General features: G+C 35.9%; 1 protein-coding gene across 9 annotated transcripts in view; it reads left to right on the top strand.

The window, feature by feature from the left end:
• LOC117419822 (transcription factor SOX-5-like) overlaps nucleotides 1-26,532 on the top strand; it is a 231,395-nt gene that overhangs the window by 155,336 nt on the left and 49,527 nt on the right. For all 9 annotated transcript variants that reach the window (XM_034033046.3, XM_058986152.1, XM_058986153.1 and 6 more), the window contains one exon: nucleotides 25,276-25,362. In XM_034033046.3, the coding sequence (XP_033888937.1) occupies nucleotides 25,276-25,362 (87 nt within the window). The remainder of the gene's footprint in view (nucleotides 1-25,275; nucleotides 25,363-26,532) is intronic.

The following is a 26,532-nucleotide window of genomic DNA, read 5'->3' as shown; positions in this document are numbered from 1 at the left end:
TATGCTTGATGAATAAATGTGTGTAGGTTTCAAAAGGAATATTTTCTTCTTTGTCAGCTATATGAATTGTACAGCCTTATAAGTGGTGTGCTATACAATTAGGTAAAGCTATAACCAAGGTTACAGAAGTTATTTTCTTTAGTTCTTTAAACTATCAACTTATTATTTAACAATTACATGAAAAATAAATATGAAGGGGGCGGGGTTCTAACCCACTGTTCCTCTTGTCTATTAAACCTGCCACCACTGAAGATACTGGGTCATCCCAGCACAACTATTCTCACATGTCGTCAGCCCAGCCTCATCGTCTGATGCAAAGCCAGTATTGCCTGTGCAGGTAGCCATGGTTTTGAAAATACTTAATTAATATAGTGAATTATAACTGGCTATGTTGAACTGATATATATGGATGTGTGAATAGCTAGATCTGTGGACATGTACAGTATGTATGTATGTATGTGTGTATGTATCTATATATGTAGGTGTGTATGTATGCATGAATGTATAGTAGGTATTTATGTATGATTTTTAGATGAGAATATTAAGATTAAAATATCACCATTCTAAATAACTGTGTCATGTTTTGTTTTCTTTTAAAATGTTCATTTACTGGGGTGCACAAAAGCTTCAGGGACCTGACATTTTCAGAGCATCTATGAAAAGGCTGTGAGACAAATCTGTCTTCAGGTTATAGTCAAATAAATATAATAATCCTTGAATAAAATATTCACTGTATAAGGCAGAGATGGAGAAAATGTTTTCTAAAATAATTAACTCAATTAATTGTAGTAATTGGAACTGATCCTAGAATGGCAACATGATTGATGTACTTCCATGTCCATAAGGATTAGGCCATAAATGACACAGTATATTCCTACGACCATAGGTACAATTCACAAGAGGTTATTGTTGTCAAATGTTGTGTGTTGGCTGTTGTGGAATAGGGCAACAAATGCTGAAGAGGAAACATATTAATGCTGATAAACTCTTGCAGTTTGATCGCCACAGCTTCTGGGACCTTTTTCATTTAGGCTGAAGAGGTGACCATCTGTTTCTGAGGCCCCTTGTGCTCAGCATCAAAGGTTGAGGCCACTGCTGAATCATACTCTCTAATCCTCGAAGACTGTACAATACGCTTTATCTCAATAAGATCTGGTAGGTTAGCTTTCCTTTTTTTTGTCTTGCAAGCAAGGGGCACTTGTCAAGATCAGCCATCTTCAAATAAATCAAGTCTCTGAGGCCCCATCAGGTGTGTGTCCAACCTCAAGAGGTGGATATCAAACGCTGGTTGTGTTTTAAGAGGCTCTTGTGTTCGTTTGTTCTAGTATTATTTTTAATAATGAGAGTGGGAACAGCAGACATGACTACTACTGGATTATGTGCAGAGCTTATTCCAAGGCCTCTCCACCACCTGCGCACAAGGACTCGGGATGTCAGTGGCTTCTACGTTGTTTCTAATGGGTTTTTCCTTTTGTATGAAGAGGGTGTTTATTAAGAGAGAAAGACTTGTAAAAGTGATGGAAGTCAACTAACTTCTTCAAGTGAGTGGGTCACAGCTACTGTATAGTATCAATTTAGTTTGATATGAAAGTAAAAGCACTTTAGCTAAAACTCGGAATAGATACCTCTGACTTATTGGGAACTGAAAATAGTGTTGATCAATTACTTATATATAGGATCACACAACTATGGAGTTATGGTCATAAATCAGTGCAGTATATCCAGAAATGCCATATCTAGTCTAGCGATATAACCCATGAGACTAATATTATATTGTCAGTTAATAATATTTTCATTACATATCAGAAAGACAGGTTGTAGGCATTTATATTACTTTGCATAGTAACGCCTTCAGCTTTGGCCTCAAACCAGAGTTGCTGAAGTATAGCAAAGTGGCTTTTGTGAATTCTGATTTGCAAAACCTGGCAGCTTGAAATTGTTTGATGAAAACAGTTATATATGCAGGCATCCTAAGAGAAATTATTGAAGAGTAACTGTTGTCTTTATTTGTACAGTTGCTGCTGTCTTTATTTGTAGAAGTGTGTATATCACTGAATTTATTTCATCACTATATGCTCAATGTAGTGCCTCAGCTGTCCACCCTTATTCATGTTAGCAGCCAAAGCACCCCCCCCCATTCATTTTTTCAAAATCTTAAAATATCATGTTACTTACAAGTCAGTGTGTATAAGACAGAAATCTCAATACGACAACTGTCAGGGAAATTACTCTGTTTTAGTGCTGTGGTAGCTTTTAAAAAGACGGTTGGGTTTTAAGCATTTTAACTCCAATGTTTCTTTACACCACTGTGCTCTGTCTTCACTTTAATATAAACTATGTCATCAGCCAACATCTACAATAAACTTGTAAGGATGAGGTTTGCTAATATTGTAATGAACATGTACAACAGTGCAGTTTCTGAATTAAAACATAAAGAAACACGTTAATTGTAAAATGTGTTTAAGTGTTTTCGCTAGACGCTAGATAAAATTATGATTCCATGTCATTATTTCATGATTTCCACCTTTAGTAAAGCGTATGCTTATTTACAGTCACCTATGCTAAGTGCAACTCACCCTGATGGTTTCAACTACCCAGTAACCATGTCCCTTCCGCAGCAGCACTGGTAAAATCACTACATTAAACACAACAGAATGTATGCACTATATAGGAGGTTTATAGTTAAGTGCATGGCAAAAAAAGATGCAGATTTTAAAACCATTTAGCTTCACAGTGTGAATGCTGTTTCTCACTGGCCATCCAGTCATGTTTTCATGAAGAAAAAAGGGATTTAAATCGTACAGAGGTTACCTGTATAAAACTAGTCTGTACTTAATGGTAGGGATTTTTCTGCTAAGTACAGTGCGCAATATAATATATGGCTTGTCGCCAGTGGCTGTATATGAAAAACTGTACTTCTGGCATTTCAGTAGGCGAGATCTACTTTTTGATTTTGGTATTTTTGGAACACATATTATGATTGAATTTAGTTGGTCATTCATTCAATTGCAAAACAAAAGCCTATATACAGAACTAAGATTTTGCGTTCTAAGCGTCACCTGTGGTGTGAGTTAATATAAATCAATAAGTTTATTTATCTGTTTTCGCTCTGGTGTGCATTGGCCCTGACATCATAGGTTTTTTCACTGAAATGTACTGACAAGTTGCATTGTTTAAGGAAAAAATAGACTGAACAGCAGATAGGTGACTCCCTAAGCTCTATTCTAGGTAAGGTCTTACTAATGCATTGTAAAGTTTTAACATTGCTTCCCTTGATTTAAATTCAACACTTGATTCAACAAATGAAACATTCACAGCATTTGATACCCATGAGATCAAATGTGAAACCTGCATGTGAGGATTGTCTGAGCCGCTGGACAAAGCATTTCGTTTTAGGAATTACAATGTGGAGATCAGGATTCAACCACTGTAAAAGATTTGAGTGAATAATTTGACAGACACTGTATCTCAGTCGTGTAGGCTGCTGTGGGATCCTTTGAATATATTAGCGCCTACTTTCCAATAGACGCTCTTATCCAAATAACTGCCCAGGTAAAGAGAAGACTGAGAAAATAAATGCCTGGGCGCTATATCAAGCAAATACAGTACATCTTTAAGACAGGGCTTCATTTTAACAGCATATGTACTTTGCACACACTTCCAGAGGTCAGTATTAATAATGCATATGCCACAGTTGGCTTCAGTTAACAATATTTATTTCCTGCAGTAAATATTAATTTCAGATTTTGTTTACCTAAAGTGAAGAATATATATATATACTTTCCTGATAATAAGAGGCAGTGTGGAGTAGTGGTTAGGACTCTTGACCGGAGGGTTGTGGGTTCAATCCCCAGTGGGGGACACTGCTGTTGTACCCTTGAGCAAGGTACTTTACCTAGATTGCTCCAGTAAAAACCCAACTTTATAAATGGGTAATTGTATGTGAAATAATGTATAATGTGATTTCTTGTAACAATTGTAAGTCGCCCTGGATAAGGGTGTCTGCTAAGAAATAAATAATAATGCATCATCTATTGTATTAATTTATTATACAGAAACAGATTATATTTACCAATAAAATAATAATAATTAAGCTTACCATTATTTGTTCGAAGCTCAATATTATATTTTTAGCATTATCACGTGGAAGGGTCTCTTAAGATGTTTAGCCTCAATTGAATTCGTATTTAGGTTCTGCATGCCCAGCACATTAATGTAATATCAGTGTAAGATACAGTGAATGTTGTAATTACAGAACAGAGAACTGGAAAAAAACGGACGGTAATTGAAGGCACAGTCATACAATTCAAGAGGACAGGGCTTGTATACTTGTTATTTAGGGAATATACAGGCAAGAATTGATCTGTTGCATTTAAGACAAACTCCATACATGGTTGGTTTTTTTTGTTTGTTGAGACAGAATGATGCCTTGTTTGTAGAGCATGGCAACAGTGTTTGCATATGACGGTACAGCATTAGTTATTCAAGATGATGAACAGGGCTGTTTAAAGAAACAGCAGTCTGGTACAAGTCTCTTGGGGTTATCAGTCATAACAGTGCTAAACAGTAGGGGTGTTGTTTGGCGTAATGCTTTGCATATGGGAGTCTTTTCTCATCTAATAAACTGACCAACTCATTTTGCAATGTCAGCTTTTCTTATAGATTTTTAAGTTTGTAACACACGCGATGAGCTCTTCACAACAAGTACTCCCTTACCTATGCCTAAAAATGTGTATTAATAACTTTAATTACCAGTGGAGATACAGTGGTAAATAAAAATATCAAAGCATGTTTAAAGGAAGTCATTCCAACTGAAATTGTATCCACGCTGACTTCATTAGGTTTGCACTAGTTAAACCAAAACAAACCCCTTTAAAAAACTGAGGATGTTTCTTCTTCCTGCATTGTATCAGAGATGGGTCATCTCTAAACAAACAGCTTGGTTTTCCTGGTTTTAAAGAGAAGCTGGTTAAGCCTGTTGACCTGCACTGTCAGGGATGGGTATTTCGGCACTAAAGACTCTTCATTTCTTTTTTCAAGCAACTATGTCAACCTTTCTATTAACAGGTGCTGTATTATTATTGCTTTATGTGTTTTAAGACTCACTGGATCCGACAATGCATCCAAATTTAACGTGCGTCTAAACAGAAAGAAACTATCGTGTGCATTCCCTATTGTACCTTGCACACAGAGTCTGGAATTGTCGAATGACGGTGATGCGTCAATTTTGGAATCGAAACAAGTTCGATTTGATCCGATTTGATGTGTGTTAAAAATGACATTGACCAATGAAAAATGGCTGTGAAGACACGTAGATTCTTTCAGTTCCCTGAACAAAATGGAAAAACTAATTGAATGATATGTATTGTAAAACATGACATTTTGAACTGATAGCATACATAAACACGTGGATTTCGTGCAGTATAAGTTATTACAAGCATATACTTTTTATTGCAATTGTAGTTGAGGAAGTAAAGAACCAATGGCCTAACCTGGAGACACAGATCACAGAAAGAAGTGTGACAGGGCAACCAAGAGCAGTCAGGGCTTAACAGTCAGAAAAGAGGGGCAGTACATGAAAGTGATGGAATTTCTGGCTCCATACACAGAGTAATAGAAGGTCATTGTTGTAAAGTATTTTCGGTAGCTCATTGCTAGCTTCCCAACTTTTAGATATATATTATGACAAGAGCGTTGTGTAATATCATGTGTTTTTTTTTCATGTATGTATTGCGTAACAACATTATTGTGGATCTAGTAGAAACATAATAATTAGCAAACGTTTTAACTTCCGTCAGTGTTTGCTGATCGTTGTTTCTACTACATTTAACATTTTGTGTTCAAAGATGCAAGAATTGACAACAGAATTGTATTTTTTTTTTTAAATACTGAAACTATAGGTGTATTTACTACAAAGCCTCCACTGCACATCAGCGCTCTGAGGTACGATATTAACGCATCTAGTGTGCAATGGATTGACGCACGACTTTTTTGGATGACGGATGATAAATGACGGAACAGACCCAGTGTGCAATGGCCTTTACATTTGTATAAACAATAGACATGACCTGCTTTACAATGGCACACAATGCAGCAATGGTGTACTTTAATGCAATGAAATCAATTTTACATTTTACATTTTAGTACAAAAAAGTACATTTTAATATATACCAGTTAAAGTAAAGCATTTAGTCTTTTTTTTTTTTTCTTTCAGGAAATCAATGCAGTTGTTAAGCAGAGGTGGTAAACCTATTGTAACTTGCCCATCTTTAGATTTCTCTGTATAATTTGAAATTTTATAAATATTTTCTCTGAAAAGAAGAAGAAAAAAATCAGAAAGCGAGGAATTCATTTTGAAACCTTGCCCACAATGAAGGGAAGTGGAGAATTTTATAGGACAGCACTTAAGTGCTGTGATTTAGAGAATGAATGTGTCACAGAAAATGAACTTGTATGGACTCCCTCACGCTCCCATAGACTTCAATGGCAAACAATAGAGAGGGTGGATATATTATTCCTCTAGCTAGAAGAATAGAAAAGGAAAATCATTTGAAACAGCAAATCTGCTGTGCCTTAGCAAGTCAATCCACCCGCCTTAAAATCCTGCTATCTGAAACAATTGTCACTGAGGCATTTCGAACAGGAGACAGATAGCTGTTGGTTCAGAATGTGAGCGTGGGAGAAAAAAAAGAAACTTCCATATGTGAATTTTGCCATTTGGTAGTAATTAGTTTGTTGTATAAATTAACATTAAGTACGGCATTCTCCAGGCATTGTTTGTAATTATCTCCAGAGTTCTGTAAAATGACTTAGAAAAAATAAAAAACAAAACCAAAATTAAAGAAAAAATACATGTTGCTGTGTTATTCTACTTTTTCAAAATCAATGCATTAAAATAAGAGGAATGGGAAAATAGATACAACGACTAAGAGAAAATAGGAACTTCAAATTAGTCAAAGTTTGATTTAAAGAAAGGAATACAAAGTATTTGACTTTTGTGAAATACATTTTGTGCCGTCTTTCAGAGCTCATTAGGATGTGAATAGCATTGCTAATGAATCATCCATAACTTTCTACACTCAATCTTGAAATCTGAATAAAACTAAGAAAACCTCAAAGCAGACAGGAAAAAAGACACTTGGGTATACTGGACTAAGAAGTAAGGCATTTTTTTTGTTTTATTGCTGATGAATAAAAAATTAAAATATATAAACAGTAGTAAGTATTTTTGTAGAAAAGAGATATTAAGTCAATTTACATTCGTTGTTCCCAGTTAAATAGTTTACAAAACTGCATCATTAGTTAATGGGTACTGTTTTGATAATGCAGGTACATTTATGATTTAAGCAAGTTTTTACTCCATTATGTTTTATATTAAAGAAGGATATCAGCATATATGTATTGCATTGCTATTAGGGGTGTGCAGAGAAGCCATTGAAACTAATACTCGTACAAATACTCAGATTTTACTTCGATGACGTCATGGAAAGTGGGCAGGGACAAAACCAGAAGTTCCATTAAAATGCTTCTCTGTCCCTGATCTTTTATCCAGAAAGTGACCAGAAAGTGAGATCAGCTACAGTTATGGCCAAAAGTTTTGCATCACTATAGAATTAATAAATGATCGAATGAAACTTGCTGAGTAATGCTACATTAATATATTGAATTACATACTGCTTTGTAGTTTTCTATATACTAAAAACTGACAAAAATATAAAAATGTTACATTTCAAAATCTAACATGAAATACTACTATTATGGCTTCCAGTAGACTTTTAATATAATTGTGTAGTTTTATTGATTACATTATGTTAAATAAAATATCTACTTTATGTTAATATAGCATCCCTGTTGGTAGCTTTGAAAAATGTGTAAAACATGTTAATAGGTCGATGTTTAGTAAGACATCACTAAGGTTTAACTATAGCGTGAATAACGCTGGAAGATGAATTCCAATTGTAAATCTTCTTCCAAGCAGGGTATTCCTACTTTTTCAGGATTTGGAAAAGGAAAGGTTAATATCGGGGTGGGGGCGGGGGGGAGAAATAAGTTTTAAGCAATTGTTAAGCAGATTATACTGTATTGGTTGGGTTATTCAACACAATCCTTGAGACTAAGGACAAGCTTTAAAAAAGTTTAAGAGTTATTAGCAGAAGAATGACAGATAGACGAAGAACTATTAACATCCCGATTTATAAAACAAGTTTGCAAATGTGTACTATGCGTTAACTATCAATAACTACAAATACACAGCACTCATAAAATTACCTTTTGGTAATTGTTTCATCAGCTTTTTGAATGACTGAATAATACAAATACATTTGTTTTGCAAATCCAGTTGAATAATTCTATCACTTTGCACGCACACACAAACACACACACAGTACAAGTAAGTGCACAGTTCAAGTTCAAGACATTTTAACACATTTCAGCTTCTCAGCTGCACTTTCAGTATTTGGGCTGTGGATCAATCATAACAATGTAAACTACTGTACAAAAAATAGTAATATTCCACCATTATTGATGTAAAAGGTGCAGAGCTTGGCAGCGCATGAACTGCTAGAGGGGAAGAGGAGAAAAAAAGCATTAGGGGCTAGGAAATACAAAGAGAATATATTAATTAACCCAAGAGAGTTGATAGGATGTCAGTCAGATACTGTGGCTTTGAAATGAAGTGATCTTTATCCACCATTGGGTTTGGGTCAAGGCCCTTGGACAAGAAGAAAAGAAGTTCTCATTTGAGCCAGATGTTTGGAGACAAGGAAGGCTGCACAGTGCCCTCCTCCTTACAGACCCCTTTCTCAGTTACAACATTCTGCTTTAAAGTACTGTCACCATTCCAATGAGACTGCCTTGGAACAAAAAAAAATGGCTCTGTTGTATACCTCGGCCTACCTCGACGGATGGCCCTGGAAGACTAAACAGGTGTTATCTACTTTTGATTTCAGTGCATTTCAATTAATCCTGTCAGCTCAGCTGTTAAAACAACTGTCACCTCCAGCTGTTAGTAATTTTCGACTGGATCTTTCACAGCATCAGCTGTGGTTGCCAATTTCCGAGATCACATTGTGTCTCCTGCTAAAAGCTCTATTTCAGGCATTGCTGATTTTTTTTTGTTTGCTTTTGTATATAAGTTACAAAAAGAAAAATGGTGTAAATCGTACTGATAAACATATGGGAGGTCATGTGTCAAGAGTAAATCAATCCATCCGTTTTTGTTTGTGCCCCTGCTATAGCTAACTGTTGTCTGCTTTGGCACGGATGTTAGAGATATTTTCCTTGCTATTTCTTTCATTGTTTTTACTAGGTTACTGTCAAATTCTTTTCTTTGACTGTTTACTTACCCAATAAACATTTAAATGCAGCATTTAAATGAAGATAATTTTATTTGTTTGTTCAGAAATATATATACAGTATACATTGTAATGTGCTACTTTACAAAAAAAGGTAAAACTAGGCACCTAGTTCAGTTTAAACCTGCTGAATTGCATCCACAATAATCCACAATATGCAGAACCAACATGCATACCATACTTGTCAAGCTCATTTATGCATGGCAGATAATTTATGTCTAGATTTGTTTTGCTTCGCTTCTGACAATCCTTATAAGCACCAAAAAGAAAATAAATATAATCAATTGGAAACATTTTGTTCTAGTTTTAGATAACCTTAACTTAATGATAATGTATTTTACAAATACCTTCCAATTGGTCATATAGTCAAACTCCCTTCAGTGGACAATGGATAAATAAAGTGCACCTGAGTTATGTGTAACAGTGCATGTGAAATATACCATTGCATTGTGCTTTACAGCCTTTAATACCTGTTAACTGTGACACGGTTAGAAAGACCCAGCTGCCTGAAGTCTGGTTTGTTCAGACCAAAGGTGGGTGCCCTAATTGGGCCCCCTCTCTCGAATGCAGATTGCATTGAACAACTCTTTTAAAACCAACTGAACAAATGTCACTCTCTGCTCGGGAGGCTTCATGCTTTTCTGCAGCCTTGATCACTCTAATTTCAATTAGACTTTGAAACCATCTTGATTACAGTCTGTGAAGTAGAACGTCTCCCTCCCCACTCCCACATACAGCTCCTGTGAAAAAAAAGATGAATATCTCCCCATCACAATGCTGCTGAGGATTTTTCGTGGAAAGAAAACTCAATTAGGCCTAGTAGTTAGTGATTAGGAATACAAAACTGCGCAGGTTATGCCTTATAATGTGAAACTACTCCACATGGAAAGCTACAAGATTACGGTCACTGCCAATTTTATATTGACGTGTAATTTAATTTGTGCACACCACAAATTGTACTGTTGTCTGTTGAGGGGATGAACTGAAGGGAGTTTGAAGAATTTAGTTTTAACCACTGTGTACAAGTAAGTAACCATTTTGGTTTTGCAGTATCCCTTTAATGTGGTCTGACTGAGCCGGCTTATCAAAAAGAGACAATCTAATGACACCCTTTCAAGAACAACCATTTAGGCAGCAGCTTCCTGCACATTATCATTTGTTTCTTCTTTAATATATTTCCATACTTAAAACAGATTAAATACGGTAAATAAGGGAGGTCTGATTTAACACCCGATCTGACTGAGATCAGTCGACTGAATGGGACGTTATCAAGCAAAAATAATCCCATAGGTATGGGTCAGTAGGTACCTACTAGCCTCCCAACCGGTAGAGTAGTTGTGGATCAAGCACTTTAATGGACGTCGGATGTAGTAGCCGTTAGAGGATGTTAAGAAGCGGTGTTGAAATAATAATAAAGATTACTTTAATAGTAACACAGTAAGGTTTAGGGGTTGAGATTAGGGTTAGGGGTAGACATTAGGTTAGTTGTAGACATTAGGTTTAGGTGTAGGGGATAGATTTAGGGGTTAGTAGGCTAGTAGGTACTTACTGGCCCATTCATATGGGCTGATTTTTGCTTGATAACGTCCCATTCAATCGACTGATCTCAATCAGATCGGCCGGATTTAATAACTGAACGGTCAAATAAAAGGATTACTACAGCAGTAATGTAGGACTGTCAATATCTTTCATTTTGGGTTAAGTACAGTTACTTCATGCAGTATGCAAGTTTATTATAACAGATTAGTTTTGTGCGTGCGTGTGTGGCACTTATGTTGAAAATGAATTTAAAGTTGACTACCTCTACTCTATAGCTCAAGTGGCTTGGAATTGGCAAATCGTTTTTTTGTTGTTTTTATAACTGAGAAAAATAAATGGACACATAATAGTTTAATTCTGTGTATGTTTCAAAATGGGTTTGCGTTGCTGATGCTGTGTTTTTAAAGCCTCCATAGACAAACTTGCCTTCAATTAAAATGTTATTTGGCCCTGTTTGCCTTGCCGCACCTTCATGTCCACACAAAGCAGACTATATAAACTATTCTGCTGGTACATCTGCCACAGCTGTAAGTGATATTTGACAGGAACATTTTGCTGTTGCAGATCGATGCACATATTGATTGATGCACACTATCCTTTCTGCTTAGTTGTGAGACAGCCCCATTACAGTGGTACAACTGTAATCTAATTGATTGTGCTATCTCACCATTAGACTGAAATGTTCGTTATAATAACATATTCCAAAAATATATTATTTCCCAATGCATTTCCATAAGGTTCAAATCTGAGTTAATTCAATACAATAATGAAATGAGCTAATAATGCAATGCATTCTAAATGTTGAAATGTAACTGGGGATTTTGGGGAACTGATGCAGGCTGAATAGAATAGACATATAAAGCTGACCGAATTACATAAAACATATACGCTAATTAGGTTGTCATTGGTAAATAATTTTGATGTTTATAGCTGTTAAATATTTGATGGCTATAGACTGGATTAGGGTCAAGGAACACACTTATTTCTCATCATGCAGAAACTATAGGTAATCAAACTTCTTAATACATCATACGTATGTACAGTAGATTTAGACATCATCAACTTACATCAACTTAAAAAAAATTAAATGAAAAATGTGTACCTAAACTCAAACTATGCTTTAGTATATGGTTTATTTGAGCACTACAAACTTCAAAATGAAAAACAGATTAACTTGTAAGCTTGTTGTATGCAAAAAGAAAACCAAGCAATAGTTAGAAACTAGTTTTGTTTTTGTTTTTTGCAAACACACAGCAAGAAATGGATCGTTGCAACAACAGCGTTCCAGTGCATTCCTGCACAATTTAAGTGCTGCTAACAATCACATAATGGATATCACATGGCTGCCAATATTTCAAAGCTTCAGTCGGGGGACAATAAGGACTATTCTTGTGGAGATGGAGTCACTTTTAAGGGCAAACAGCGAATGGATTAAACACTGTGTGAAATACACTCTCAACAACTGCTGGGATAATAAACAAAATGCTTTACTTGCAGTGTAGCATGCCTTCAGGACTTTTGTGTTTGGAAATGAACAGAATTTCAGGATGTCACTGCAGTGGAGGTACTAAATCAGTTGAGGAACCAGCATACTTATATAAATTGAACAAAATAATAATACATACAAATAATAGTTTAAATAGACTAAATAAGGATAAATCAATAAATAAATATTATTTTCCATTAATAGTTTATTCAAGTATCTTTTAAAAGCTGCTTGTGTCTCTTCTCAGATCTTTTTACATTTTTTTTTACAAAGAAATAATTTTCATATAGACAATTATTCATATATATGCATGGATGAAAGTAAACAAAATATATTGCATGCCCAAAGCCAGCCTGCAACATTCATACCCCCATGTGCTCCGATAAGTACATGGCAGTCTGGCGTAGGGGGTGCTATATTTTAAAGGACCCTTTTTTGCACTATTTCTAAGTTTAACTTCTCCGACCCTTTGCCTGTTTTCAGCAACTTTTGAAACCTGCAGACAGCAATACATTTTAATGATTTTTGACAACCAGCAAAACAACCGACAATTATGACTTAACCAGCTGTATGGACAGCCTCAGAGGGCTATTTGTCGTAAGGCCTTTGAATGAAATTAAAGTGTGTGTAGTACTTATTTTTGTTGTGACAACAAGAAGTACGCAGTCTGAAATGTAAGCAAGGTACACACTAATAGAAAAATAAATTAAATACATTGAAAACGAGTCTGTCAGCTACAGTTACTTGAGCATCGTCAAAATGCTGCTCTTCAATATGCCATTCCCATTTTGGTTCCACGTCTAATTATAAAGTAACAGCAATTTGTCAGGCCTGTCGGGTCCATCATTGCCTGTCAGAGGCTTTGACAGCCGCATTTTAAGAGAAAGCTTGGAAATGAGCTAAAAGCAATTTGCTGTACATGGATCCTGTCCACTTTTTTTGTGTGAAAACACATCAAAAATCAAGACAAACAGATTCTATTCTATTTATTTGTTATCACCTTTAAGTGATGCAATAAAACATTGTGAATGTGGGCCTTTGACTGTGGGCCCTGGGCTATGACAACTGCTGGATAGATTTGCACGATGTGAAGGACAGAGTAAAGAGGGGGATTATTGCCTACTAGACAGATTGAAAGTATAATTTCCCATTATAGAGGAGACAAGGTTGCTACTTTATTGGATGCTTTTGATAACAGGAATTTGCACATAAAAATGAATACATTTTTAATAACTTTCTAGTTCCTGACTATTATTACATTTAAATATATATATATATATATATATATATATATATATATATATATATATATATATATAAATTATGAGACACAAATAATAATAGATCTCTAAATACTACTAGTGTTTTCTGACACTGTTTTCAGTTTAGTTTTTTTTTGCAATTTGATCAATATGTCTGCTACATCATGAGTTTCTTTTTACATTCTGAGTCTCTGTGGTCATGATGCTAAACCTTGGTTTCAAGAAATAACAAACCTTATTGAAGTCCACTGCACTGCACCTAAGTGATCAGCAATACTGTCTCTTGTGAGATGTATGTTATTCTGCTGCAGCCCGTTGTGTACTCTGGAGGTCCTAATGGTGTCTGTCTGTAAGTGGTGATATACATAGAAAAAAATATAAGTAGTTTTGTTCAATCCAATGGACATTGGTTTAAAATTTGGTTTTAAGGACTCTAGAAACAACATTCTCTTCTTGTTAGCTAATAACAACTGATGCTGCATAGTTGCTATGACTAATTAAAACCACTCAGGCCCCCACAGGTTCAGTACATTTGGCATGTAACTTCTGTCTGACTTGGGCTTTCATTAGCTTTTAGAGCAGCTAAATGTGTTCCTAAGATCATTGTTCATTTATTGATTGATTGATTGTTTTGTTTTTTAGATATGTGGAAGGGAAGTATTTATGTTACAGATATTCATGATATAACCCTAAGACTGTCATTTCCTTATACCAACCTGATTTAATCACGTATATTCCAATGCCCCTTCCTTCAGTCAAATATGTGAAGCAGCCTGACGAAAGTGCAACATGTAGGTAAACCTTACAGTGTTTGTGTACACACTGTTCAGAGGGTTTTTAATAGTGTCTACCACCAGAGCTGTGCTCTGCCTGCTGTACAGTATGTAAAATGCTTCTGAGCCCATACTCAGCTCAACACAATGTTAATACAAAGATAGGTGGTCCCTGGTCTACACACACCTAGCTGCTGGTAAAAATAAAACAAACCATTGTTGGAGTTTTTATAGCAGATCCTTTGTGTATTCCAGTGTAGTATTTTTCAAGATTTAGAAAAGCTTAAAATGTGTATTTGTCTTTATTTGTCAAGAACCGTTAAAACAACCCCATACTTTGTCTATAGATCATAATCTCAAATGTTTGTCATACAGAATACACCACTTACTGTATTGTACCATCCATGAAATCCAAGCTATTTAGTCCCCCTTGATGTTTTAATGCAACATACAGTACACTGTTTTTTGTCTGTCTATTGGATATAAATCCAAACTAGACATAATGCTCAATGTGAAGATTATTACACTTGTTATGTCATCTTTTACCTGACCCAGCTTCATATGTTCATCCCTCAATCTTGTTTTATGTTTATCTGCTGGGAACAGCAGTATTATCACACCCAAAGTAGAAGAACAGACAGCTTGTAGGTTTCTTGACAGTTGGCTGGAGTTGAAATTGCAGATAAAAGTTAATCCTGCAAGGTAATAGACTGTAACGTCCAGGAGATGAGACCCTAATGATTTGGTTAGGTAAGGAGGCATCCCTATGCTCTTTGACAATGTATCAGACATTGACTATATCCATGCAGTTGTTTTAATGCTGTATAGCTCACAGCGACTGTCAGCAATATAGAAAAAAGCAGGTAGATGGAGATTTAATCAGGGATGCACTGGTGTTCAGGTTGAATTACAATTTTAGTTTAATTACAGTTTTAGTTTAGTGATATGCTTCACTTCTCGTTGATTGAAAAATATTATTATTACTTAAACTGCATCTCATAATAGAGGGCTTAAATAAACTTGGAGTCTGGATAGGTAATGCTGAATGTTTCCGTAATCTGCTAACACTGCTGGAATCATAATTTAGACAAACAGAAAAATACAGCAAATGGCAAAGTGTCACTAAGAAAACAGAAAACCTTAGAGGATGAGTGGCTATACTTAAAGAATAAAAAGACATTGCTGTATTGAAAGCTGACACTTCAACGCTTTGACCCAGTGTCACAAATACTGATACTGGGTATTTATATGCACGTATTTCTATAGGATAACTGTTCCAGCCATGGTAAAAACAAAACCTATGTACAGCTTTCATGTTAAACAGCAAGTCACAATACAGGATCATGTTTAACATTGTATAATTTTCTTTATTCTGTTGTCACTGGTATCTGTAAATCCTTTGTCTATATAAGGGGGTTTTAGAGAGAGTAGGAATGCATAGCATCAGCTGGTCTCCACTTACTAAGGTGGTTAATAATTACATCTGGATCATCATCTGAACAAATATCTCAGAAGATACTGTACAGTCTGGAGCTTCCTGTTGGGAAGGGGGTTTGACATTTTCTTGTCTTTTCTTTTACCTTGTGGGACAAAGCTCAAATACAGATAATTGAGCAAATAGGGATATTTAAGTATATATGATTTTCTTTATATCAATTAATTAACTTGTTTTTATATGAACTAATAAATGTATGCAATATTCATTTATTTAGTCACAATGCATTTTTTATTGCCAGTATATAATTTTAAATTGTACTCCTTTAATCCAAAACTTCGAAAACTTCTTTAAAGCCACTGGGTAATGTTCTGTACTTCTCCTAATATAGGTCATACTGACTTGGAATAACGGGTGATGTGGAGAATGGAAATAAACTAACTAACAGTGAAGGCTTGCCAAAGATCACTTGGCTACTGCTCTTCTAGTCACCCCTCTCGCTATTGTTAAAAAAATCACCATTTACCGATTTAACTTCTTGTATGAAAAGGAAAAAGTATGTTAATTTGTCTTTAGTTCCAAGAATACCTAATGGCAGAGCTGGAGTATTAAATGTGACAGTATTAATGCCATATAATTCTTCTTCATAATGTTATGACATGTAAATGGAGCACAAGGGGGTATATGACACCATATCTGGAATGGGATAAAAGTCTCTTCAAATACTGTACTATTATAGCAGTTTGCAAACCTTAGATAAACTCAGTCGGTGCTTGTATAATTGGTTATTCAATCCCGACCCCTGTTCACTGCTCAAAGCCAGGAACACTGGGCCCCGTTGCCAAGACAAGTCAATGTAGTAACTGTACTCGGCCTGAGCCTAATACAGGAGCCAGGCCTTTTCCTGTGGGCTGGTTTCCACTATGTCTGGGACTGGCGCAGTGACAGAGGCCCTTTTGTTGTATATAAAGGACTGGCTGATTCCCTCTCTTTTTTTATTTTACGAAACGTCTACCGGCTTCACAAATATGAGATAATAGGAAAAAATTGACTTAGCTGTTTTGTATGAGTCAGAGTGAATGTCTGCGCAAAGATAGAATAGTGAAGGAGATTGCATTGTTAATGAAGCAGGCATGGCATTAGTAATGGAGCCCCTACAGTAGTAGCTGGTGTCCACTGGACTGTTTAAGTTCTTACAAGTTGGAATGGAAAAACAAGCTGTCGCTATTGTTTTTTTGTTGTTTTTTTTAAATAAAAGCACAGTTGTAAATACTGTATGTTTTTGGACACTAAACGTGATTCTGAACTTTGCATTGCACCTGTCTGCAACTATAAAGACATATACTGTGTCTTTGCCTCTGTGCCATGTCTTTCTGGCCTACTGACTTTGTATAGGTTGTCTTGATTTGCCTGAACTGTGGTGTACTTTCTATACACCACACTTCAGTGCCTTTGATTTGACACTTTCTTAGGAGACACAGAGGTTTATAAAGTAACTCATCTATCACTGCTTGTTTCCTTGGCTTGTATGGGCAACATAAAGCAGGATTAATTTAATAGGTCCCCCTGTTGGTAATAGTAACAATACTATACTTATGTGAACAGCTTACAGTCAAATCTGTCAAAGTGGCCAGTGATACATTTTAATGTAAACAGGATAGAGATGCATTTTAGTGCATGAATCAAAACAGGCACTAATTAAACTGAATACATTTACTTCACAATTGTCCAGCATACATAGCTTTTAGTTGCTGTAATATAACTCTGTGTCTGATATAACCGTCAGTTACAGCTACATCTAATCCTATTAGAAATGCATCTTTTTTTAAACACGCAAAAAGCAAGTCTGAGGGACAGTGATGGAATGAGGGTAGAGTGAATACCACCCCTAATGTCTGCAATTGCTGTATATGCTAGAATTTCAGTTAGCTTAAAAAAACAGGCATTATCTGAAACGTTTGTCGACTTAACTTTTTTGTAGTTTACCTAAAAAATTATTAAAACCAAGCAGCAAGCTGGCTCATGTTAACCTTTAGTCTGTCCATTGGGCTCATTTTTTCCTTTTAACAATTTTGTTTGAGGAGGAAAAAGGAGCTGCTGGCAGGCAATAAATAGGTTGTTTGAGCACTTCCCTCACTCCATATATTAAGCACTTTGAGCGGATGGTGGTGTAAAAATGACTTCAAACAGGCTTCAGTTATATAAAATGGTTGGGCTCCTCAGCGCATTAGCATATTATATGTCAGGATACTGAACAAGCGTTCTTTTTCCACTTGTTGTCATTTCCTTGCCTAAACAGCAGTTGTGTCTATAAAACCCAACTGTGGAAAGCAGAAACACACAGCCTGATGTTTTAAATAACAGATACAAAATTTCACCAGGGCAGCCCACACATGCAGTAGTGGTCATATTAAAACCAGTGTTAAATTTTCACAGCTACTGTACATGAATGTTCTGACGTCAAATGAAATTGTAAAGCAAACACATTTTTATCTCACTCCAGGAGTATATTTTATGCTGCACGTAGTAATTTCTATTTATATCATAACATAAATTAATCAAATATTGGAGGGTCGGTGTGCCTGCAGGTTTTTATTCCAACTGCACCCTCAAGTACTTTGTTGGACCTTATTAGAAGTTTAATTGGTCCAATTAACTAATTTAGGGTATGGTTAGAACAAAAACCAGGAGGGACACCTGACTTGTGCACCACTGCTTTAGACAGTGTTAATATTGGTTTTATTTATTTATTTATTTTTTAGGTGTCTAAGCAAGCAAGCAATTAATGCATATGTTAACATGTTGTAAATTCATTAAATATACTGCAAAGCTTGTATGGTCTGTGGAATGCTTATCGCCCAAGGCAAGCTCCAGCATAATACAAACTCAATCAACTGATCCCTAAAGAGGCAGCTCATATCATAAGGGATGGTGGGAAGAGCAAAAGGTCCACGGCAATCCCATGGGGCTTGAGAGAAGAGGTTTGAGGGTACTTTGTAAAGGCATACTAACTAAATGGCTTAGTTCTTAGTGTTAGGTGCCTGTAGTTTCAAACATTATGAGTTATTTTCCTGAATGGCACTGTGCATTGTTATATAGCAGTGTAGGAGTAGTGGTTAGGGCTCTGGACTCTTGACTGGAGGGTTGTGGGTTCAATCCCAAGTTGGGGACACTGCTGCTGTACCCTTGAGCAAGGTACTTTATCTAGATTGCTCCAGTAAAAACCCAACTGTATAAATGGGTAATTGTATGTAAAAAAATAATGTGATATCTGTATAATGTGTATAATTATTATTATTATTATTATTTATTTCTTAGCAGACGTCCTTATCCAGGGCGACTTACAATCGTAAGCAAATACATTTCAAGCATTATATACATTATAATGTGAAATAACGTGATATCTTGAAATAATGTGATATCTTGTAACAATAGCAAGTCGCCCTGGATACGGGTGTATGCTAAGAAAAAAAATAAAATAATAATAATAATAATAATAATAATAATAATAATAATAATAATAATAATAATAATAATAATAATAATAATATTGTCAAAACAGACTAGCCACCATTCTCCAGACATTTGGCTCCAGTATTTGCTGTTTTTCCCCATCATTTCTGCAAGAGAGATGAGTCAATACATTGTGCAGTGGTGGTGGGCTCAACATTATTGAGCAATGGGAGAACAGACAAGAGAGCAGCTGTATTAAATTATTGCACTGCTCTATATTAAATAAACTACTTCTCAATAGACTTCAATGTCAGTTGGATTTTACATTTTAACAGTCATAGGTCTGATTTGGGAATTGTTGCATCCCTTTCTTTACTTGTTACCTTAAGTATTTGTAATGGCAGTACCCAACCCCAAACTATCAGCCAATGGTGAGTTGTACTTTTTTTCATAGTGCTCTATATAATTTAACCTTGGAGTCACCTTTGTAAAGGCATACTAACTAAATGGCTTAGTTCTTAGTGTTAGGTGCCTGTAGTTTCAAACATTATGAGTTTTTTTCCTGAATGGCACTGTGCATTGTTATATAGCAGTGTGGAGTAGTGGTTAGGGCTCTGGACTTCTGACCGGAGGGTCGTGGGTTCAGTCCCTTGTGGGGGACACTGCTGCTGTACCCTTGAGCAAGGTACTTTACCTAGATTGCTCCAGTAAAAAAAAACCAACTGTATAAATGGGTAATTGTATGTAAAAATAATGTGATATCTTGTAACAATTGTAAGTCGCCCTGGATAAGGGCGTCTGCTAAGAAATAAATAATAATAATGCTGATTTTCTCACAGTTCTCGACAGCTTTTATTGGTAGCTCAATTATTGGTAGCTTCCATGCTTGTAAGTGTTTCAGTCTCTAGCTAGGTGAATTCTAATCCTACCCTGATGTCCACTTTTTGAAGTGTTAATAATCAGTTGTTGTTAATTAAATTACCAAGCTTTTTTGCATGTGTCTGATCAGCCGAATCCTAACCCTTGGACATATTTTTCAACCTGACATAGAGCCACACCACAGCAATTCCAGTCTGATGTCAGATTGGGAAGATTGTTTAATTTAGTTTTTTCTCCACGGGCAATATTGATTTTGCGCCACAGAGAATTTGGTTCACAAGGTAGCCTTACATTTTCTAAGGATTAGGCCATTTGTTGTGCTGGCATCTCATAAGCCTATTCACAAAAGGGCTTTCTAAATAATAGCCTTGTTTCCCCAATCAGTGCCTTTCTGATCTCGTAAATTCCTCGTAACACTAGTCCACAATTCCCAATTCTTAGGTGATCCTAGAGTTTGCCCTTGTCATTCATCAGGCGTCTAGCCTCTGTACGGAAAAAGAAGAAAAGTAAAAAAGGGTCTGTGTCGCCACAAAAGCTTTTTATTCACGTTCTTGTCAAACTTGGGCCAGAAGCCATTTTTTCTGTTCCACAAAGTACACTTGCTTGTTTAGTTTAGTTTTTTTTAAACAATACTAATGTTTACACAGATGTGAGCAATTTGGTTAATGCTTAATTCTGTTAGGTAAACTTAATATAGGTTAAATGGCTTGGGGCTTAAGTGTGTTTTTTTTCATTCTTCAGGAACTGTTCAGTCAGTTTATTGCTGCAGGGAAAAGTTAAATGAGTGTTGCTAGTTCTGTATTAAGCCGCCTATAGCTTACCTCCATCCAAATCTAAGTCCTAACTGAAGGTTGTTCCTTTTCATTTTACAGTAGATAAATAAGTATTTAATATATTTTATATAAAAAAAAATACTATTTTCTCTTCACAAATGTTAACAATTACTGGAAACACATTGCAACATATACTCATGCATAGACTAAATATACATTTAGCAAATTGTATTCAATACGTCTCATATTTAAAATGATTTGGTTAGAACCAGCTAGCAACCATCAACTAAAGTTTTAGTCTGACTAAAACAAGTACTTGAGTATGCATTCCAATTGCAAGTTACATTCACTAAAATGAGCAGTAATATAGATTTTAAGCTTTAGCACATAGTAATATAAACATCCTGAGCATAGAGGAAGTACTGTGCGGTTGTTTTATTTGTCCAGGAGAATGCAGTAAAAACAATGTATTCCGATCTTTTTTATTTGCATCGCAGACCTTTCTTTAAATACTGCAGCTGTGCAGTCTGATAGAGCTATGGATTTTTTTTTCTATGTCGGTTAAGGGTCTAATTTGAATATAACATTTAATTCTATTAATCATGTTCTGTGGACTCTTTTTCAGATTATTTTGACAGGAAAATATAAAAGACGGGTTTGATTAATGAAAATGCTGATCATTTGCTTTTTATGGATTATTATTATTATTATTATTATTATTATTATTATTATTATTATTATTATTTTGTTAGTCGAATAGGAGGTGCCAGCCTACAACTTACAGCCTCCCTACCAGGCACAATGTTGGTCTTGCATTTTAATTGACCCTGTCTGGTCTGGTCTGCTTACAACAACCTTTAAGCACAATATAAATTATCCAGTTCTAAAAGGACAGCTTTCATTAACGCAGCACTTTGCGGGTACAGAAAAAAAAAAAAAATGTACCTTCCGTTTTTATTAATAGTTGAAATGCCCCAGCTGTCACAGGGGACAATGGCTGCAATGTTAATAAATAAAAATAATAACTATTACTCTGGGCTGCTGAGAGACCCCAGGAGAAAAGCATGGCAAAACCATTAGTTGTTCTCTCTCACTTGTCAAAGCTCTTTGGCTTAAAAGCTTCTGCCATTGTTCGACATTGGGGACGGGGGACGGGGGGACGGGGGGGCGGGGGGGGGGGGCGGGACCTAATAACACCTGTTGGGATGATAACGACAGCTGTCAAAAAAAAAAACAGAAGAGCCACTGACTATTGGTCAAATAATGTCGACTCTACTACAGCTGCAAGAGATTCAAGGTTTTTTTCTTTTTTGCTTGAAAGGGTTAGTCCATCCTTTGTCCCAGTAATAGAATATTCTGCCCCCCGCCCCCTCACATACCTCACCGTCTGTACGATTACTGACAGCAGTGGATTGCGTACAAGGCCAAAACTTGCAGGGATTCCTTTAAGACAGAAGATTGGAGGGGATTGAGTGCTAAAAGAATAGAGCTATTAGACTGCCTGGTGTAACTTGTGGTTTCTGGCAAGTGGGAACATTTTTTTTCTCTGTTATTATTTTTTTATTATATTCAATTTCACTGACAGTAGCAGCAGCGGAAGCAGCACCCGTTTACCATACAGTACCTGTCTGTGAGCAAGAAGTTAGGGGAAAGACTGTAGTGATGTAGTAATACCTTCTCTCATTCTGGGGGAGCCACTTTCTTTTAACTTTCTTGTAAGTTGCAGTTGTGGGGGGGTGTGAGTGTTTTGCTGTTTATGCTTTCTTATAAATTAATTTTCTTTAACATTTGTATTTGACTTTTAGTAAACAAAACCACTTGTGCTCTGTATACAAAAGCCATAGACCAGTATCCATGGAAACAGTTTAGTCAAGGTCTAAAGGTCTCAATGCACATTTCTTATATTTATTTTACTTACTTTCTTTAAGATTTTATTTTTCTCAAACTTTTTGAAGTGGAAGTATATGTCATTTTTTTCGTTGGTGTCAATTCATGTATAGGATAAAATAATGGAATTCAAACAGGTAAATCATTAAAGACATTAATGCATGTCAATTGCGGTCTCAAGCTAGATATTTAAATAAGCAATACACTGTACAGATGTTTAGATTGTTGCATTTACTCTACATAATAAATATTTATTTTCTACATGACAATGAAAATTTCTAAAGTATGGTAATTAAAAGGAAAACTTTAATTTTCACTGATGCCAGGGAAATGTGGTATATGTGGCTTTAATTTTGTTCTTTGAATAACTCTGACTCCTGGACTAGAATTTCAAAATTTCTTTCACTGTGTGCTATGAAAGAAAATGTTGTCTAGCTAGCTGTAGGGGAACGCTTTGTCACAAGACTTTGAAAACAATAGACTTAAAAGTAGAATGACCTGCTTCTGTTGCCTGAAGGTTTGACAGCCTATTGTTAATTTACTATAGATTTTGTGGTGCTGCATTCCTGCTTTGCAAATGTTTGTTTGGTAGCGTTTACAGATGGAATTCCTCCTCCAGTGACACATTTGTTTTGTTTGGTTTCTTGCTCTTGTGTAGAATTTGCTAGAGCCCCTATCAAAAGCATCCAAGCATAAACTTGCTGTTTTTAGACTATAAAAAAGGCCTCTCACTTGGAAATTCCACAAAAGTGCCAAGAAAAAATATTAATTCTCCCTTTGTTGGACTGTGTGATTCTCGATTGAAAAACAGTTGAATATACAGGACTTTTCACTGCAGCTCAGTTGCTGGTTTCGGCACTAAAACTAATCAGAAGGTGCCATTCATTTTCAGGTTTGTATTTTTATTTTATGGAAAAGCAGATGCAAAGTTGTGTGCAACGCACACACAGCTGCTCACGGCGTGCGAATCTGTAAGCTCCCGCTATTTTCCCATCAGGGCAATCAGTAGTTGCACATTGGCACTTTAGCACTTCCCAATCAAATCTTGAGGGTTGGAACTTAGTAAATCATATGGAAATTAAGCATTTACATACATAAATGGTCAATTCAACGCTGCATATGTGTGCAAAAGGTTAAATGGCTTTAGAGGGCACAATGAGCGCAGCGTCGAGGAAGCAGAGATATTCAGAAAGAGATTTTGAAATGTTGTTGGAGGAGGTACAGAATCGCAGTACTGATTTATTTGGTTCTGATAAAGATGGTCCAAATTATAAAAAGTCAAAAAAAAGCTTGGCAAGAGGTTGCAAAAATATAAACGGATATAATCACTGGCAGCTTGTAATAACAATGCACCATTCACTTGATGTAAACATCTTGAAAAACATGACTGACTCATGCCTGCAATGTCTGCAATTGGTGTCTGAAATGTACGTGTTGCATAGAAAACTAGTGCTTTATTTACCTTTACAGCAACAGGCAAAGCAGTAGAAACACATGACTTTGGTTCTAAATCTAAATGGAGTAAACTGCATAAATCAGCTACTGTTTGCTTATTAATTTGAAATTGGTGAATTCACTCACTATCCTTTGCTCTCCAGCTTCTTATCCTTTGTTCTATGTCAAGATCCAACAAATCATATAAAACCTCGAACTCAGCCATCTTAAACTTGCAAACCCCTCAGGGGAAAATCAGGCACCTCAGGCAAACGTGGGCAAGTGCTGGCAGCGTGTGCTAATGTATTTTCCTTGTCCTTGCGCGTCTTGCACTGCACTTGCACATGTTTGCGTTGAGGGGAAATCGGGCCCATGCTGTATTAAAATTAGCAATACTAAGTGATTTAAGTAGGTCATCAGCAGCTTTTGTGCTTTTTCAAATCCTCAGTGTTTCCAACAGACTTTCATACATTCGAATGTCATTCCAAAGCTACCAACCCTAAAACTTTTTTTTCAGATTCTTATTCATTTGAAACTGCTGGTTAGTAGCTGTTTATGTGCGTTATTATTTATGTAGATACATGTTGTACTGTAGGTGAATAAACAAGTGTCTCTATGCTGAATGCTGTATTGAGTTCTCCTAGGTTTTGCCTGCAACCCCACCCCCATCCCAACTGCTGATTAGGTGTCCTTGACAGGTTAGCAATTATAGAATAAAGCAGAACCTTACATTTCTGAGAAAAACAAAGTGTGGTTTTATAATGTATCCATTGTCATCCTGCATTAACAGGAGCTTTGTTTTGTGGAAGAAAGGGCTAATGATTTTCTAACAGCAGGTGATAAAACACGCTTCTTTTTTTTCTCTTATCTGGTTGTTGATGAAGCCATTAGTGATAAGAACCAAGGGAAAAGAATGGGGTTTATTACAGCAAATGGACTTTAAATGAGTTTTATTGTGGTGTAGCCTATTTATTTTTTTCTTTATTTCTCTCCTTCCATAGAAACCCCCAGCATTGAGAAGCTTCTATCAAAAGACTGGAAGGACAAGCTTCTTGCCATGGGATCAGGGAACTTTGGAGAAATTAAAGGTAATTTATTTCACTCTTAGAACATAAGAACATAAGAAAGTTTACAAACGAGAGCAGGCCATTCAGCCCATCTTGCTCATTTGGTTGTTAGTAGCTTATTGATCCCAGAATCTCATCAAGCAGCTTCTTGAAGGATCCCAGGGTGTCAGCTTCAACAACATTACTGGGGAGTTGGTTCCATACCCTCATCCACTCTTCCACATACCCTATTTAAATAATTAAATGCTGAGCAATTTAATATTTTTTGTTGATACAAGACATGCAGAATTGCATACAACATTTTGGATTACCGATGTGGAATTATGAAGAAATGTATAAACCACATATTTAAGTGCAATTTAATGCTATATTTATGTTTTTTTTTTTTTAAATACTAAAATAAAACTAATACCATACATTAATTTTTATAATAATACTAAATACTACTACGACTACTACTAATTTAGAGCACGCCCACGCGGAGTCCGCTGGCGACATGACATCTTTTGTCGACCAGTGGGCTCTAGTGGGCGTGCTCTGTACCACCTCTCCTTTAGTTTTGAACATTTAATTTACAGCCATTTTTGACCGGTTTTCTTTTCATTTGTTAAAGCCCAGTCCTTGTTAGCACCCCTTTTTGTTTAGGGGTGTTAAATTGAAATTTTTCTCCGGCTGCCACTGGGCAGCTGGTGTAGTCCGGGGCTTTTACTACTACTACTACTACTAATAATAATAATAATAATAATAATAATAATAATAATAATAGTTACTGAGTAAAAATTATTTTGCCATGCTGTGTAGGGGTTCTAGTCTAATAACATTTTTGTTTCTCTTACTGAATTGGATTTGGTCCATTTACATTGGAAAAGATTTAATCAATATGACATTTAATCGTTTTCTTTACATGTTAAATGTATGGATTGATTAACAACTGCTAAATGTAAACCTACTGAGATGAGGTATGTCATAACAGCTGGAAAAAAAGAACGCAATAAAACAATATTATCCAATTCAGTTTTAAATGCCGTTAGTATACAAAAGGGTGAAATTTGTGTTTTACTTTAAAAGTAGACAGCAGTTCTCTGTTTTTGAGTGCATGAGATCGACATAAAGCCTGCTCAGTAATGTTTTCTTCATCTGAGGTACAAACAGGAGATTTGGTATGGCATTTAATTGGAGCATAGTCATTTT

Source organism: Acipenser ruthenus, chromosome 14 (genome assembly GCF_902713425.1).
Source record: "Acipenser ruthenus chromosome 14, fAciRut3.2 maternal haplotype, whole genome shotgun sequence".
Taxonomy (NCBI): domain Eukaryota; kingdom Metazoa; phylum Chordata; class Actinopteri; order Acipenseriformes; family Acipenseridae; genus Acipenser; species Acipenser ruthenus.
Note: the sequence above shows the minus strand (reverse complement) of the source record. Positions and strands in the feature narration are given on the sequence as shown.